Here is an 18,682-nt window from a genome sequence, read left to right on the forward strand (position 1 = left end):
ATCAAATTCCTTGCTATTCCACACACAATTTATCATTATGGGGATTTTTAATATGAAGCTATTCCTATTCAATACAAGCATATGTAGTATATATTTTATTTCTCATGCATCCATATCCTTGCAGTGTCCCTTCAACTAGAGCATGTAATTGGTACAATAAATCCATCATGATACCAACTACACTTTTTGTTAGTCTCTGAGGTGCTGCAGAACTATTTGTTGTTTTTTAAGTTAGATCGTTCTTCTTTTTTTCCTACACAGCACTCACTGTTCTGTACGGAAGTGATAATTTATAGATTTCATTGCCCAATCCAGTTGATAGGAAATGGGGGTTCAGGAAATTCATAGGATTTTTTTTTTTAGGTCTTATAGCTCTTCCACTTGATGTGTGTGTTGAAGTGATTGTGTTATCCCCAGTATTTCTATACTTTTGCTGGAGCAGAAGCATGTCCTCTTCTGCACTCTTGATAAACATGACTTTAGTTTCTGTCTGACTCTTGAAATGACCAACATCTTGCAACAAAGACTTCTCTGTGGCAGGGATAGGCAAGACCAGCCCACATAGCCTTTGAATCTGGCCTGCAGCCTGCCTTACCAGGATCCTGAGACAGAAAGCAGCCCCAAGCCATTCAAAGTGGCTGACTGTTCCATGTGTGTCTCTATTCTGGGGGGGAGAGGCTTCAAACACTCTGTCCCTATCCCCATCACAATAGCAGCTAAGAGATTGTGCTCGGGTCAGGGGCAGCTTGTGAAGCCTCCCCCTCACTCCCTGTGCAGAGCCTCCTTCTGGCACCCTGCAAATCCTTCCCTCCTGCCCATTCCCTGCTCTAAGCCATCACCCCCTTCTGTCCCAGTTCACCACCCAAACACTCTGCACTCCCACCTTACAATTCCCTTCCAGACCCTGAACTCTCTCCTATACTCCTCTCCTAAGCCAGAATCCTCTCCTATTCCCTTCTGGACCCTGCTCCTCAATCCCCTGTACTAGGTCACAACCTCATCCTTCACCCAAACTCCCTCTCAGACCTCACACCCTTTCCTGCACCACAATCCCTTACCCCAGGCTCCTTTCTGCACCCAACCTCCATCCCAGATCCCACACCCACTGCATGGAAAATTGTGGCCCTTGACCAGTTACCAAAATCTTGGAGTGCCCCCTCCATCAAAAATTATTGCTCACCTCTTTACTTGTGTTATTTATTCTGGCCAGAACAGTAGATTCTACGAGGAGTAATCAAAATTGCAATGGAGAAAACTAATTTTATCTTTCAGAATGGCTTGAAGAGAAGAGCTCCCTTACTAACCAAGGACTACTTTCTGTCAGTGCACATCACTGGGACCAAATAACAAATTCTCATTTCTCACCTGAAAAGAAGACCCCATTCTCACCATTACGTTTGAAAGCTAATCCTCATATCAATGTATGTGATTCAAATGAATCTGTTGAACAACTAACAAGGCAGGACAAACAGGAAAGTGAAACAGAAGGACCAATGCATTTCTTATATCATGAAAAGAAAAGAAAAGATTTATCTGACTCACTTAATTGTAAAGAAGTATTTTTTAACTCGAACAGCTCAAGAAAAAGCCAGAAAACGTCACCATTTGAACAGTCTAGACAATGTCATGATGATTCTGACCTGAGCAGTTTTATCATGCTGAGATCGAAACAGGTTTTCATCCAAAATGAGGAAAAAAATAATGTGGATAGGCAGAAAGAGGGTGAGTCATTCTGTCCTATAATTTTAAGTCTAATTCTGCTCTCATTCTTTGCTATAAATCAAGTATAACTCCATTTATAATAATTCCTTACATGACCCATTTACTTCAGTGGGTCCCGTATTTCATCCATGGTATTTACTTTCTATTCTTTTTAGTAGTTTTTTTAGACTGTGTACATTAAAGTTTGGTTCCACTTTGAGAAGAAGATGTAAAATGGTACCCTCTTACTCAGACTGTCTGCTCCACTTGCATGTTTTGAATCAAATCTGCTGATTTTTGTGAGTTTCTGCTGCTTACGACTCGTTAGCCCTGCAGAGTCAGCACAGTTAAGAGGAAGCTACATTGTATTTCTTCTTATCTGGCAGAACCATTCTAAGTAGTTACACCATGCAAGCCCAATGAGGCAATGAAGCTGAATAGTTGTCTGTGAAGACAGAACATGTTTTGAAAAATATTTAATCACTGCTGATGTATGGGAAGGAAACCTAGCTTACAGACTGAGTATGCAGGACTGGAACATAGAAAAAATATATTTACTTATAAATTGACCACCTTTCCTACAGAAATAATTGAAAGATGATGAAATGTTAAGTTGGCTACTTTCCAGAGTAGAATCACAGTAATAAATAAAATATTGCAGGCGCAGATCCTGGTTAGCAAAGCTTCAACACTAATTATGTACCTGTGTATGTATGAGTTATATATCCTTTGGAAGAGAAGTTTGTAGTATAAACATTGTTGCAGCACTAATTTTAATAGCACGAAGTAGTGCTATGATAACAGATTAATAAGGATTTTAATTGTATCCTTGAAAAAAGCAATTATTTGCAAGACATTTGAATAAACATTTAAAAATAAAACCATTTATTACTGCTTTATATTGATACACACGCAGATCTTGAGAAATTGATAATCCCTCTTCTAGAAGTACCGACTCAAGATATGTGAACTGTGGTCTTATGTTACCATCTAGTGAACTCTAACTAGAACTGCATCTCTGAGTGGTACTATGGATAGAGACTTAGTTAAATATAGTGTAAACAAGTAAACTTCTCTAGTCTGACACTTTCTAGTCCAGCAACATCCATGATTTGACATGATTTTAGTGTGCCAGATGTCCACTTATGGGTGTGGCCAAGTTTCCTGAGGTTCCATAAAGTTTGTTTACAACCACCAGTCCTCGCTCTCAGTGTTCTGTGCTGATATTTAGCTCTAATTTACATAACTGAATAGTTCAGTAAGCAGTAGAAGTGTTGGTAATGCTACTAGATAATATTGACCTCCCATGGTTCAGCAAATTCTGTGGTTCAGTGCCAGACTAGAGATGTTCAACCTGTAAATCTATATAGATATCCTCAAGTGTTGTATGTTAGTAATGATAAATGATAAATGTTTAGTCTATCAAATCATAGGCAGATGTCAATTCCTTCTACAGTACGATTCCAAATTTAACTGAAGGCCTACCTGTCTCCTAATAAGTTAGTTTGCCATGCTGTGGGGGCTGATAGCTCCAAATGTGATCAGCAACAGCTGGAGGGAAGCTGCTGCCTGCTCCTCCTTTTGCAAGGGGAACAGAGATGCTGCGGGACCCTTATGAGAGCTTGTGACTCTTTATTTGTATGGGGGAAGGAGGGACAAAAAACATAGCAGGGCTAGATGCTGAGGGGTAGTTACAAGTAAAGATGGGCAGATTGCATTTGCTCCTTGAATATGTCATCCCTAGTATGTTTTTGCCTGTAGATTTGTGCTAGCCAGACAGCTGATGGAGCCAGAGGATTGTGCACTGTAATGAAAAATGTCCTAATGCAGCTAAATTTGATCTAAGCTTTCAGGGTAGACCAGGCCTTAGTCCAATTGAATTCCTGCCCTCAGATGCTCTTCTACCTAGCAGTTTCCCTGCCTTAATTCTCAAGTAGGAATCTCCCTTTAAACAAACACTAGACAGCTCCCACCAGCATCTACATTTTGCCAGGATGTGGATATCCATCAAAGAGGGCAGGTAGCTGATTCCATTCTCATCTGGCAGTACCCACCAACAAACATAATCAGACCAATGTATTGTGTCTGCAGCCAGGAAGTGTGGAAACTTGGAGGAAATAAAGAAGAAATATTTTCACTTTCTTTTTCCAAAGTAAAAAACACAATTATTGTTCTGTGGCACAAGGAGCCTCCGGAATTTGAAATGTTTAGTGAGTAAAGCAGTGGTGGGCAACCTGCGGCCCAAGGGCCGCATGTGACTCATTGGAGATCTATGTGTGGCCCAAGAGACGTTTTGTTTATTATTGCCCATTCACAGGAGTAGCCAGATTCTGCTGGTTTTCGTCCATGTAGTTTTTTTTCTCCTGGTATTACAAAAGTGGCATGCACATAAAGCAAGGGCATGTGAAGTGAGGTGTGTTCTGATTGCACACAACTTTGTGAGAGCTGTGTACTCCCTCTGCGTCCAATCAAAGTGCTGCTAGAGTTCATTTGGCACACCCTGCAAATTCTAGGTATGCAAGCACTGTTAGCAAAACTATGCTATCCTGGGAGATCTTCTTGGTTACAACAATATAGTGGCCCACTGAAATGAAGGAGGGCCGCTCGTGTAGCCCACTCGCTAGCCTAGGCTGCCTTTCTCTGGCTATAGGAATGTATTAGAAAATGTACTTATTTTGTGGGCTTGTCTTGTGATAATTTTGTATAATCTATGTTTTACATTTTAGCGCCAGAAATTAAAGACTGTTCAGAAGTTGTCAAACAAACTGTTTGTAAGACTATATTGACAGAGAAAACAGAACAGGAGAATCAAGGCACCATTTCAGTCAAAATTCAAGCATCGGGTATAGAATTTTGTTTTGAATGGTCTGTTTGTTTTTGCAATATTGCAATTATACATTAAGTAATATCTATCCATACAAAAACATTTTATTCTCTCCTGTCTAAGGCTCTTACCCTGCAAAAATTCAGTATGGGTGAACCCTTATGCCCATGCAGACTATCATGTAACAGTCCTTATATTTCACCATGATAGTATCATATGTGAAAGAATTAAAAGAGTTTTTCAGTCAAATATAAGCTACATCCAATATTAAAAACTTAAAGACAAATAAAACATTTTTACCAATTATGAAATAATAATACATTGTAATATCTTACTGGAAGCATTAAGCACTTTAAAAAGAAAATGATTGATCAATAAATGAATGAATGAATTAAATTATACTGAATACCAAAACCAATATAGTTTCTGATCTATCCTCACAAAGAATGTAGAATTGGAGATTATGAGAATGAGCAAGTAGTGCATCTTCAAAGTACTTTATAAATATTAACTAATTTTAATACTAACTAATCTGCCTCTTGGAAGGTGGATTAATTAATCCGACAAGAGAGCTGTCTCCTGTCAGCTGAGAGCATCTTCATTAAAATGCTACAGTGGTACAGCTGCATCAGTGCACAGTTTTGAGTGTAGGCCTACCCTTAGAAGGGTTTACAAAACAGCCATCCAAGAGTTATTAAAAATAACAAATATGAAGAAAATTAAATTCATGTTGCAGATTTCTTGAAGAAAATGATGCTTTTGGTTTTACAGGACATTTGAGTACATTTATCTCTAATAGTAGCATATTTAACCAAATCATGTTATCTTTTGTGTTTGTTTGTATTAACCAGAAAGCCAATGCCAGGCATATCGTCTGTTAGAAGCAACAGCCACTCCAGTTCTAAAAGAATTGGTGCATCTTGGCATACTTGCTGCAGTGAATTGGAGATTTGCCTCTGTTAAATTTGATCACACTAGATTTTTCTTAAAGCAGCAGGAAAAAAAGATCTGTGATATTTTTAAACAAGGTAAAATGCATTGTATTCTTCATCCATAATATTGATGTGATTTCATTTGTAACATAATGTTCAATAAGTTTGGCAAATTATTCACTAACTTTCAAGCATTTCCCTTCTTAAAGGCTGATGGTAACAGACTTGCTATTATGTTTCCAAAATGTCTCCATTCATACAGTCCGTGTTAGGCTTGTTATTTTTAGTAATTTGAATATTAGAATGCAAAAAAGTATTCAAGTCCAAATCTAAATTTCAAATGCTTTAGAAATGTTGGTCTTCATTAAATATACATTATAGGCAATGTTTAAATGATATTCCCACATATATAATTTCAGAGAAAAGCACCAGTTAATTGTGTTGTCCTTTTCTTTGTGGTCAGTGGCAATTTCTTATACAATGCTAATACACTGATATTAATAAAAATCTTGTGCAGTAGCCTGTTATAATACAGTAAAACTGTATACAATCTCATCTACATTACAGAATTATACTGCTATAACTACATTGTTCAGGGATATGAAAAATCTGCACCCTTAAGCAACAGTTTTACTGACATAACTGCCTATATAGACAGCGCTATGAAAGTAGGAAAACTTCTCCCACTGACATAGCTACTGCCTCTCTGGGAGGTGGATTAATTACACCTTCTGTCAGCTTAGAGCATGGGCTTCCAAACGAGGGCATGAAGAAATTCTGACTGAAGTATGTTTAAAAGAATCCTGTCAGTGGGTGCTGATAAAAAGGTCTTCCTGAGACATTAATGTGTTTGCTTCCCTGACCAGCCCAATTATCAAGCAATGAAAATGAAGATCCATTTTTACACATAAAGTAATGAAATCTACATATAGGAAAGGAGACAGCATAGTGACTAAACCCAGCAGGAGAGAGAAGTTTGGTTGGAGTGTTACATTTCAAAGGACACACTGCAAAATTCTAGGAAAGATTCACACTACAAACACTGTATTGGCGCAGCTGCACCAAGGAAGCTGTAACCACTGTAGTACTTTGATGAAGATGCTCTAAGCTGATGGGAGAAAGTTCTCCCATTGGCGTAATTCCTTTCTGCCAGAAGTGGTAGCTATCTACATGGGGGTATAAAGGTCAGTACAACTATATCACTGTCGTGTGGATTTTTCAGTGAGGGTATGTCTAAACTACAGAGTTAGTTCGAACTAACGGACGTTAGTTCGAACTAACTTTAATAGGCGCTACACTAGCGCTCCGCTAGTTCGAACTTAATTGTATTATTTCTGGAATCTGGATATTTACTATACCTAGACCAAGAAATTTGGGCCTTGGCAAAAAATGATAGAGTAACCCTGGTTCAAGATTTAATACAACATTTCTTTGAAAAATTCAAGTTCAGGCTATCATTGTATTAAAGTTATTTACTGATTATCAGAGGATGGAGTCTGATTTCTTAGGACCTGCTTTTGAAGTAGTCAGTTGCATACTGAAAAATGGTTAGACCTTTCTATATAGAAGCATGATGTTATCAAGAAATTTAGTAATCTGTCTCTATGTGCTATATATGCTTTAACTGGACTAGTAAAGAAGAGCTCAAAGAATAAAAATGAACAGGTAGACAAAATTTCTGTTTTCCTCCATATACATTCAGTGTTTTCCTTGATGAGATCCTCAGCAAAGCTACGTTAATATTTATATATAAATATATATAAATTTAGGAGACTAATTGCAGGAGACTAATGTTCTGAGATGCCAGGATCCTTTATGTGAGTTCATGCATGCAATATACCTTCTGAAGTTTCTATGCAAACCACATATATAATTATTAAATATATATAACTTTAAATATAAAACTTCTTATTTTCTTTGTATAGGCAAAAATAGTGAGAAAGAAATAATGATATTCAAACATGCTGCTCTGGTGCATCTCTTGGTGACAATTCGAGACCTCCTATTAATGTGTAGCTTGGATACAGCATTAGGTTAGTTTTTAACAATAAAAATGTTTTCTTTTTATTATCATGGTATGCATGTATCCAAAATTCCATTGGATGGCAATCAATATATCATGAAATTCTACACTCCATCTCTCATATTGTGTAATTTTTGATATAACTAAACATTTATAATGCCTTAACTCACTGCTTTCTAAGCATTGCTTCCTATTCATTTCTACATACCCATTAAATGCCATTTCAGTGCAGATAGTATTTCTTTACCATGAATACCTGACACAAAGTTAATACTACTGTTTATGGCAATGCACAGACAGGTGAAGAAATTTCTCTGGGACTTGCGCCCGCTTACATCATATCTGGATTTTGCTCAATCTTCCTGAGCACTGAATTTTTCATGTGAATTTTTGAGTTAGAGGAAAACATATAAAAACGATATATCGGCAGACAACTCCCTTTTGACTTTTTGAGACTTTGGGTATTGTTTATTATGCTGTGTGTTTGGAATAATTTATACCTAAGAAATTAGTTTACTATTTCCTCCCTTCAGTCTAAGCCTTCATCTACACTACAGCTGGATCCAGACTCTGAGATCGATCCAGTGGCACTTGAGTTAGTGGTTCTATTTAAGACCTGCCAAATTAACTACAGATCCCTCTCCCATCAACCCTGACCCCAGATGAAAAGAGTAAGGGAAATCTACAGGAGAATTTCTCCCATTGACTCCTCGCGGTGCAGACCCCACGATACCTTGATTTAAAGTTTGTCGACTCCAACTACATTATTCATGTGGCTGGAGTTGCTTAGTTTAAGTCAATTTATTGTTGTAGTGTAGATGCAACCTAAAATACAGAGAGTGGGGTGGATTCAAGCACAGATATGAAATATTATTTAGCACGTTTGAATCCTCTGTAAAGCTACACCCAATACTAAAGGCTGAACTGTACCCTTTAAACACAGAGGCTGTGTCTACACTACACCGCTTTTCCGGAAAAGGGATGCAGATGAGACAAGTCGGAATTGCAAATGAAGCAGGGGATTTAAATATCCCCCGCTTCATTTGTATAAACATGGCTGCCGCTTTTTTCTGGCTCGGGGCTTTGCGGAGAAAAGCGCCAGTCTAGATGGGATCTTTCGGAAAATAACCCTTTTCTGAAAGATCCCTTATTCCTGATTTTAAGAGGAATAAGGTATCTTTCGGAAAAGGGTTTATTTTCCGAAAGATCCCTTCTAGACTGGCGCTTTTCTCCAGCAAAGCCCCGAGCCAGAAAAAAGCGGCAGCCATGTTTATACAAATGAAGCGGGGGATATTTAAATCCCCCGCTTCATTTGCAATTCCAACTTGTCTCATCTGCATCCCTTTTCCAGAAAAGGGGTGCAGTGTAGACACAGCCAGAGATTATTCCATATTTAGTAATATGTAGATAAGGATCAAGACATAATAGTTCATCTGCTCCTTATTTCACACCTGAAGTCAATCTCCTGTTTGTGTCACATTCATTTCTTATCTACTTATTGTAATTTCACACACAGATTTATCAAAATTTAAAGCATACATGGTTTCTATTATGAAAAATGTATACTCTACAAAACTATGACTTCATGTGGACATAATAGCAGGAGCAGATTAACTTAAAAAGTGAGTGTGTCTTCACTGAAATGTCTCTGGTAATAAATGATGGGGAAGAGGAATGCAGAAATTAGAATATAGAAACAAAATTATTTCTACTCAAAATGTTTTTTTAAGATTTCTGTGAGGTGTCAGCATTGTTAAAAATGAGTGTCAAAAGAAATCTGAAAATTGATCTAAACCCAGAAATACTATGGCTGTGTCTACACTGGGCCACTTATTCCGGAAAATCAGCCACTTTTCCGGAATAAGCTGCGAGCTGTCTACACTGGCCCTTGAATTTCCGGAAAAGCAACGATGCTCTACTGTACAAAATCAGCCGCTATTCTGGAAAAACTATCCTGCTCCCGCTCGGGCATAAGTCCTTATTCCGGAACACTGTTCCGGAAAAGGGCCAGTGTAGACAGCCCAGTAGTCTTTTCCGGAAAAGCGCGTCTACATTGGCCACAGACGCTTTTCCGGAAAAAGGGTTTTTCCGGAAATGCAGCCTGTCAATGTAGATGCTCTTTTTCCGGAAATACTTATAACGAAAACTATTCTGTTTTAAGCATTTCCGGAAATTCATGCCAGTGTAGACACAGCCCATATGTCTCCACCAGTCAGGCTGCGGTAGAATTCAGCACGTAAATAAGACGAAACTAATCATATAGGCTATGTCTATACTATGAGTTTTGCCGGAAGAGGCAATGCAAATGAAGCACGGATTAGCATTTTCTTGCACTTCATTTTCATACTCTCTTCCGATCTTTTTTTTCACTAGGGGTTTTTGCGCAAAAACATCAATAGAGAGTATTCAAATGAAGCACGAGAAAATGCTAATCTGTGCTTCATTTGCATTGCCTCTTCCGGCAAAACTCGTAGTGTAGATGTAGCCATATACTGTGGCAGAGTCAGGCCAGAGAGCTGCTGCAGAGGGGGGACAAGGCAGCCCAAAAAGGGTGAAGACCTGTAAAGAGAAGCAGAGGGCTGCAGGACAATTAGATTCAGCTGGGAGGAAGCTGGCTCAGACAGATTGGGGCCAGCTGACTCCTCTGTTGGCTGGCTGAAGGCCTTTAAAAGCCTCAGAAGTTGGAAGGGGGGACTGAGGATGGAAGAGAGATGAAGGAGAGACAGAGAGCCAAAGGTTAGAGACCAATTCATACCAACATTAGAACAGAAACAGCCAGCCAGGCAGGGAGTCCCAGGTAGCATGGCCAGGCTCTCTAACACAGAGACGTGCTGAAAACTCCAACCCTTGGGATTGGCAGCAAGAGGCTGGCCCCGGAGGTGGCCTGGGTGAGAGGGGCCATTGCCACAATACTGATATATTTTATTTATAACACTCAATTTCTTGGCCTGCTTTAGGCTCACTGTTAATAAACAGTATGCATCACACAGGGATGTTACGGGTAGTAGAAATATCTGAAATAATATGAACCAACTAGAAGGGACTTAGATAAGTCACATTTATCTCATAAGATCACTTTAAAAATAATTTCAAAAGATTAAACTTTGGAAAATGTGGCATAAGAAAAATCCTGATTTAGCTGGAAGCTTCTTGGCTGGCTTAGTATAACAGCTCAATTTTCTGGTATCTGAATTTTCAGAATGCTACTTCTGATTTTAGGTTTATTTATATGACAACTGTTTCCAAAGTCTGGTTAATGGGAGTATTCTGCACATATTTCTGTCTATGGCTAAATGTTCAGCTTTCCTTTGCAAGTTGCCTTCACATGTAGCTAAAGTAAATGTGCAGAGTAAATAGAGATCTTGACAATTTTCTTTCTCTTTTTGCCAATTTTCTTTCTCTTTTTGGAATGTCAGATTTAAATAATTATATCATGCTTTGTTTTTTAAACAGGATATTTATCCAAGGCAAAGGATATCTACACAAACATCTTAGGTTCTTCTTTGGATACTATTTGGAGGCAACTGACGATTGTACAGTGTAGCAGCCAGAAAAAGCATGAAACCAGCCCCAAAATAACAGAACTTCACTGTCAGATGTTAAAGTGGGTGCAGAGTAATACAGAAGAACAGAATCATAAGGTTAACAATTTAAGCAAGTTCTTTAAACAAACAAAACTACTTTAGAACAATACTTATAAAACCACTTTATTTAAATAAGAGTGGGCTTACGATAGGAAATTTTATATTTGACTCTCAAGTTAAGAATAGTTATGAGTAAAGGATAGTGTGAAGCTACACCACCTCAAGAATAGCCCAGAGAATTCTCTGCAGGCTCCCCACTTGCTCCAATGGTGGAGTAATCTACCCAAGCCTGTTACTAGGCACAGATTTTTCCTCCTGTGCCAACTCAGCTATGCTAGCTGGTATCTTTGCAATGGTGGGGGGCAGAGCCAAGGTGTTAATTACTGTGCACATCTACCTGTGTACAAGTTCTTCAATTAAATATGGGCATGCAATTAGTCATTTAATTGTACTGAAACTGCAGTTGCTCCAATAGGAAACAAGGACCCCACATGAACCCAAATAGTTTTGTTCCTGCATTAAGCACACATCATTCTTTTGCTATCTTGCATCATATGTTGAAAATTACCATATGACTTTGGGACTAGGACTTTAGTGTCCAATCTCAGTCTCTGTCTGAAGAACACATAGGGGTGTGATTTGGAGTACAACATTGTTTCTTCTTCGAGAGATATCTCAGAGATTTTTAGAGCAGTATCCTCAAGGGCCATACATGAGTGGTGCCTGGCTCACATGCTGCTAGTGCCTCAATGTTCATGGCTCGTCTCCTCAGTTCCTTCTCTAGTGTCCCCTGCCCTGTCCCTCAAAGAAAAATTTTCTTTCTTCATGGCTTATCTTAATTTTAGCTAGATGGTTCCTCTCCTACTCCAGATAAGTTTACATTAACCCTAGTTTGTTCTTCGCCCTAAAAGAAAAACCTCATACCTTTCCCTGTTACTTAGATAGATAGTATGCCTTGTTCACCAGGTTTTAAAAGATGTGCTACATGCAAGAATGCTGTTCCCATTTCAGATGGCCACTTGCAATGCGTCTGCTGTTTGGGGGAAACCCACATTCCCCATATATGTGCCGCCCACTGTAGCAAGCTAAAAGCTAGGCCTGAAAGGACTTGAGGCTAAAACTTCTTATTAAGGAGAAGTCTCTATGTCTTGCCTCAACGGCCTTGCATCCTCCATGGGCCATTCTATGCCTCAGTCCCCCAAAGAAAAAATGATGGCAAAAAAGCACTTGTCTCCTCACCTCAGAGATGTGCCACAAGATGGTCTCTGAGCATATTGGTACTGGTCACACTGTGCCTTAGCACCTGTGATGCTCCGGGCATCCAGCACTACTTGCACCACAAGAGCTCCCAGTGCACACTACTTTGGTGCCAGAGCAAATGGTTTAAAGTTGCCTGCCTCTTTACCATAGCACTGGCTGACTCTGACAATGCACCTGCACTATTACCTGATCTGGTACCAATCGTCACCTCAGTACCAATTGCCGACCCTCCTGCCACGCTGATGGCTCGACCATCCTTAGTAGCACCAGATAAGCCTACCACACTGTTGGCAATTGTGGTGCAGCATACACTAGTACTGTCCCCGTCAGAACCACAGTTCTCTTACCACAAGGACCTTCGCATACTGTTGATGCTCAGTTTTCTGCTCCTCAGTACCGATGTCTCCTCAGGAACACCAGCACTGTACCTGTGCTGTTTTATCTTCAGTCTCATTTTCAAGTGAGGATGAGGAAAACATGGAGGGAGTCCTCTCACCACAATACTCCACTCCATTTGATACACCTCGGCACCTACTCAGTCAAGATAATCTTATGCCACAGACTTTCCACCATGCTATGGCCACCGTTGGATTGGACAACCTGTGCCTTATATTGTCCACTGGCAATAATGGAGTACCCCACTACAGGCATCCCGCCACCAGACACCAACCTAGTGCAGTGTGGAGCAAGTCCCCAATACAAAGCTATGAGTCCACAGCCACAGAGGTGCATGAGTAACTGGTTCCCCCACAAACAGAACCAATGGCACCTCACTAGAGAGAACACCAATTGGTCATTTTCACCCTATGAAGCCATCCTGCCACCACCTCTCATGGGAGAGGACCACAGATTTTCAAGACTTCTTTAAGAGAGTAGCGGCAGAGCTCAACGTTCTTCAAGTAATGGCCCCGTGGGTGCTCCACTGTAGGTGCTGAGCTTGCCCTGGCGTCGTAGGATGGAGATCTTTCAAAGCCATAGTTAGCCCAACTGTGCATGTGTGGGGGCGTCTCGCAGCATTCGCGCTCTCCCGCACTGCGCAATCCAGTTCTAACCAATTCCTCTCAACCACCTCAGGCTGCAGACAGAGCGAACTTCTCTCTCTCTCATTGACAGCAATTTGTGAGACAAAATCCATTTTCTTTCTCTAGTTATACCTCTTCTTGCTTCTTCCTCTGTTACTCTGGACCCATTTTACTTACCTCCCAGTTTAAAAAAAAAAGAGAAAAAATAATTAAAGTCCTCCTTTTCCCCCTTTTCTATCGTTATTGTTGTTTCTCTCACTGTATACAGTTCACACTCGTTCTTACATCTTCAATAAATAAATAAATATGCCTGGATCCCCAGGATTCAAAAAATGCTCCATCTGCCACGATGCCAAGGCTGCCTCAAATGGCCATATATCCATTGCCTCGGTGAGGGCTGTGTACCACAGAAGTGCGTACATTGCTCTAAACTCACAGCTAGAGCCCGCCGTGATAGAGAAATGAGGCTCCATATGATCCTCTTTGACAAGACGCTCCAGCCTGAAGGATCAGCCTCTCCTCCTCAAGCCACCCAGCAATCTCAAAAGAGAAGAGCCTCCTCACCGACTACGGCACCACCGCAAAAATCTAAGTCCTCTCCCGCTAGATCACGGCCCTTAACTTCCCATGGCAGGATTAGTACGGGGTCCAAGCCAGGCACTTCACGATCCTTGTACTATCACCATGACTACTGTAGGGATTATTCGCCTCACAACTGCCATCACTATTATTCGTCCAGATCTCCACCAAGATCTACTGCGGGCTATTCTTCATTGAGACACTCTTCTCTTTTGGCTCCCCCATTCCTGGATCAAGAGCCACTGCCGCCCCAACCTCCCCTTCCTGATCATGAAGAGGAGCGATTCATGACAAGGGAAGCACAGCCACCCGAGGTGTCTCCCACAGACCAGTCCTCCTCACCAGATGAGGCAGTTATCCCCGGGGATGTCTCCCCCCCGGATGACCTAAGGCAGTTCCAGGATCTCTTCAAAAGAGTGGCGGTTTCCCAGGAGATACAACTAATACAAATAAAGAAGCAACATTGTCTCCTTAAGAACCTTCAGACCAACCAGAGTGTTAAGCTGGCTATAGCTTTAGATGAGGCCATACTCGAGGTTGCCAATGAACTCTGACAAACCCCAGCATCTGCCCTCCCTACTAATAAACGGGCAGACAAAAAGTACTTCGTGCCCCCTTAAAAGGTCTGAATTTTTATTCACTCACCCTTGGCCAAACTCCCTTGTAGTCGACGCAGTGCACCAAAGAGGAAAAGTGCCTCAATGCAAGAACAACACAGCAGACAGAGAGTCCAAGAGACTTGATTTATTTGGGAGAAAAGTTTACACATCTTCAACCCTGCTCCTCAGAATAGCCAATTATCTAGCGCATTTATCAAACCATAACTTTGATAATTACTCCAAACTGACGGCTCTGATGGAGGCACTCCCGGAATCCAAAAGACCACTGCTAAAGTCCATCGTACAAGAGGGCTATGCATCCACACGGGTCAGCTTGCAAATCTCCATGGATGTGGCAGACACTGCAGCTCGCACCACAGCTATGGCTGTAGTTATGAGGAGGGCTTCCTTTCTTCGATCTGCAGGAGTCCCCAGGGAGCTGCATTTGAGAAAGACAAACTATATGGAGAAAAGACGGATACAGTCTTCCACTCCAGTAAAGAATCTAGGACAATCCTTCGATCTTTGGGAATGTACACCATATAGAAGGAGGCGCTATACACCCTTTCAAAGGTGCTATGACTACTTGCACTCCAGGCAGCCACGACAACACCAACACTGCCCTTTTACCAACCACGCCAACACCACAGACTTCTGAGACGTCGTAACCTCAATAATCATTCAGGGTATGTCTACACTACAGCTAATTCGAACTAATGCATCCAGACTAAAAAACTAGTTCGAATTAGCGTTTTGCTAATTCGAACTAGCATGTCCACATTGAGTGGACCCTGAACTGGGGTTAAGGATGGCCGGAAGCAATGCCAGCAGGGCATCAGAGTAGGACTTAGAGCGTGGAGCTGCTGTCTCAGGCTAGCCGAGGGCTGTGCTTAAATGGACCCGATCCCCACCCCGGACAGACAGTTCTCAGGGGTGCCCCGCTTGCAAAGCAGTCCTGGCTTGGATTGCCCGGAGTACCCACACTGGGCACATCACATCACTCGGCCATCAGACCGGCTGCACTTGCCGCAGGCTGCCATCTGGGGAGAGGGGACAATTGGGGGTCTGCAGGAGAGCTTCCACCCCCAGAAGCCCACAGAGCCAGCCCAGTCCTCCCCATCGGGGACTCGTACCCCATTCCTCCCTCACCTCCTTCCACTTACCCCTCTCTAACCCCCCCTTCCTGATGTACAAAATAAAGGACAATTGTGTTCAAAAATAGAATCTCTCTTTATTGAACAAAACTGGGGGAGACTGGGAAAAGGAGGTGGGAGAGGGGAAGAGAGAGGGTGGCAGAGGGGAGGGCAACTACAATGATCCAGGGGTTTGGAAGAGGTCCCATATGAAGAGAGGCTAAAGAGACTGGGACTTTTCAGTTTAGAAAAGAGGAGACTGAGGGGGGATAGGATAGCGGTCTATAAAAGCATGAGTGGGGTGGAGAGGGTGCATCAAGAAAAGTTCTTCATTAGTTCCCATAATAGAAGGACTAGAGGACACCAAAGGAAAGGAATGGGTAGCAGGCTTCAAACTAGTAACAGAAAGTTGTTCTTCACAAAGCAAAGAGTCAACCTGTGGAACTCCTTGCTGCAGGAGGCTGTGAAGGCTACAACTAGAACAGAGTTTAAAGGGAAGTGAGATCAAGTCATGGAGGTTGGGTCCATGGAGTGGTCTTAGCCAGGGGGTAGGAGTGGTGTCCCTTCCCAAAGTTTGTGGAAGGCTGGAGAGGGATGGCACGAGACAAATGGCTTGGTCACTGTCTTCGGTCCATCCCCTCCAGGGTCCCTAGGGTTGGCCGCTGTCGGCAGACAGGCTACTGGGCTAGATGGACCTTTGGTCTGACCCAGGACGGCCATTGTAAGCTCAGGATCGGGGGTCTCAGTGGACCACCTTGATTTTCATGCACACCTGCTCCTGGGTGGCCAGGCTGGCAGCTCTCCTGCCCTAGACAGCCACTTTCCTGTGCCTAGTGCGGAGGTCGTGGACGAGGTCCACGATGTCCGCACTAGACCAGGCGGGTGCCCGCCTCTTGCGGTCCCGGGCAAGCTCCCGGGAGCTGCCAGCCTGGTCCCGGGAAGAGGGAGAGGGCTGGGGGGCATCGAGTGGCTGGCTCGAGCCATGCCAGGTGCAGGGTCTGCTGGCTGGGTGCTGGCAGGCTTGCACCTGGCACGGGCACTGTAGTCAGCCCGTGCTTCTTTAAGGGGTCTGGGGCCGGGAGGGGGGCAGACGAGTTTCCCTGGTGTTGGCCAGAGTGGCCACCAGGGAAAGCTGGGGAGGGCTAGCCTCCCACTAGTTCGAATTAAGGGACTACACACCCCTTAATTCGAACTAGTAAGTTCGAACTAGGCTTAGTCCTCATAAAATGAGGTTTACCTAGTTCGAACTAAGCGCTCCGCTAGTTCGAATTAAGTTCGAACTAGCGGAGCACTAGTGTAGCGCCTATCAAAGTTAATTCGAACTAACGTCCATTAGTTCGAATTAACTTTGTAGTGTAGACATACCCTCACAGACTCAGCTTGGCAACAAGCAGCAGATTTTATGCCTTGGTCAAGAGCAAGTAGACAGTCCCATCCATTCACCCAGACAACTCTACCCACATCTTTCACCATCGCCTGTGGCCCTTTTATCATTAGTGGGCCGACATTACCACCGACAAGTGGGTTTTGGAGATAATTCAATATGGATACACCATTCCATTCCGCTCTATTCCTCCTACAACTCCACCATCCCCGTCCTCTTCAGGGACCCCTCTCACAAAGACTTACTACGGACCAAAATTGCTCACCTGCTGCATATAGGTGCGGTAGAACGAGTACCATATCAATTTCAAGGGAGGGGGTTCTACTCCCACTATTTTGTCATAGAAAAGAAAACCCATACTGGACTTCCATCAGTTGAACAGATATCTCCGGAAACAACACTTCAAGATGGTAACACTGGCCTCCATACTACCAGCCCTCGGTCAGGGTGACTGGTTTGCTGCTCTCGACCTCAAAGACTCTTATTTTCACATTACGATTCATCCTGCACACAGGAGATTTCTCCGCTTCACAATTGGTACAGGACACTTTAAATATCGAGTTCTACTGCTTGGCCTCTCCACAGCATCCAGAGTGTTCACAAAAACAATTTCAGTAGTAGCTGCACACCTTTGACGCAGAAGAGTAGTAATATATCCCTACCTAGATGACTGCCTTATAAAAGGACGTTCGTCAGCGCAAGTTTCCGAAATGCTGTGTATTACCGGCCAGACTTTCCTTCTCTTAAGTCTCCTCATCAATGAAGACAAATCGACACTCCAACCTACTCAATCTAGAGTTTATAGGAGCTTGCCTTGACTCCATTGCTGCAAGAACATTACAAAATCAGCAGATTTTGGGCAATACAAGAACTATTGGATGAGCTCCTCTACAAGCATTCAGTACAGGTTCTCACAGTACTCAAACTTATGGGGCACATGGCCTCCACTACATACGTCGTCCTTCCTGCCAGACTGCACTTTCGTCCATTGCAACACTGGCTGATTACAATCTACAATCCTAGGAAGCACAACGTATACAGATTGGTGCTCATTTCTTCCACAGTCAGATCTTCTCTCCACCGGTGGACCAAAGACGGGAACTTATTGTCAGGGACTCCATTTCAGTGATTGCAACCTTGTTGCCATATTACCACAGATACCTCCCTCATCGGGTGGGGTGCTCACATGGGCAAACTCTCCATCCAAGGCTGATGGTAACCCGAAGAGACCTTCACATAAACCTCTTGGAGCCGAGAGCAGTCACCAACACTTGCAGACATTTCCACACCCACATCCTCAACTGTACAGTGAGCATTCTCAGGGACAACATAGCAACTATGTATTATATAAATCGTCAGAGAGGTGCATGCTCCCGATCTCCATACACGGAGGCAATCTGACTGTAGAACTGGTGCATTGCCAATGGCACAACCCTTGTGGCATCTTATTTACTTGGCATCAGCAACACGATGGCGGATTCCCTCAGCGGGAATTTTGTGCTACATTACGCATGGGAGATCCACCACGGAGTCCTCCATTCCCTTTTTCGCCGGCGTGGTACACCTCTGATAGAGCTATTCGCCATCAACGACAACAAGAAATGTTACCTTTATTGTTCCAGAGTGGGCCTCGGTCGCAAT

The 18,682-nt window shown here is 42.5% G+C and overlaps 1 protein-coding gene across 1 annotated transcript in view; it reads left to right on the forward strand.

The window, feature by feature from the left end:
- Nucleotides 1–18,682, forward strand: part of SHOC1 (shortage in chiasmata 1) — a 102,151-nt gene that overhangs the window by 46,250 nt on the left and 37,219 nt on the right. The window contains exons 13-18 of the mRNA XM_089779459.1: nucleotides 1,261–1,784; nucleotides 2,363–2,408; nucleotides 4,428–4,544; nucleotides 5,377–5,560; nucleotides 7,393–7,490; nucleotides 10,934–11,121. Coding sequence (XP_089635585.1) covers nucleotides 1,261–1,784; nucleotides 2,363–2,408; nucleotides 4,428–4,544; nucleotides 5,377–5,560; nucleotides 7,393–7,490; nucleotides 10,934–11,121 — 1,157 coding nt within the window. The remainder of the gene's footprint in view (nucleotides 1–1,260; nucleotides 1,785–2,362; nucleotides 2,409–4,427; nucleotides 4,545–5,376; nucleotides 5,561–7,392; nucleotides 7,491–10,933; nucleotides 11,122–18,682) is intronic.

Source organism: Pelodiscus sinensis, chromosome 6 (genome assembly GCF_052426305.1).
Source record: "Pelodiscus sinensis isolate ZL-2025 chromosome 6, ASM5242630v1, whole genome shotgun sequence".
Taxonomy (NCBI): Eukaryota; Metazoa; Chordata; order Testudines; family Trionychidae; genus Pelodiscus; species Pelodiscus sinensis.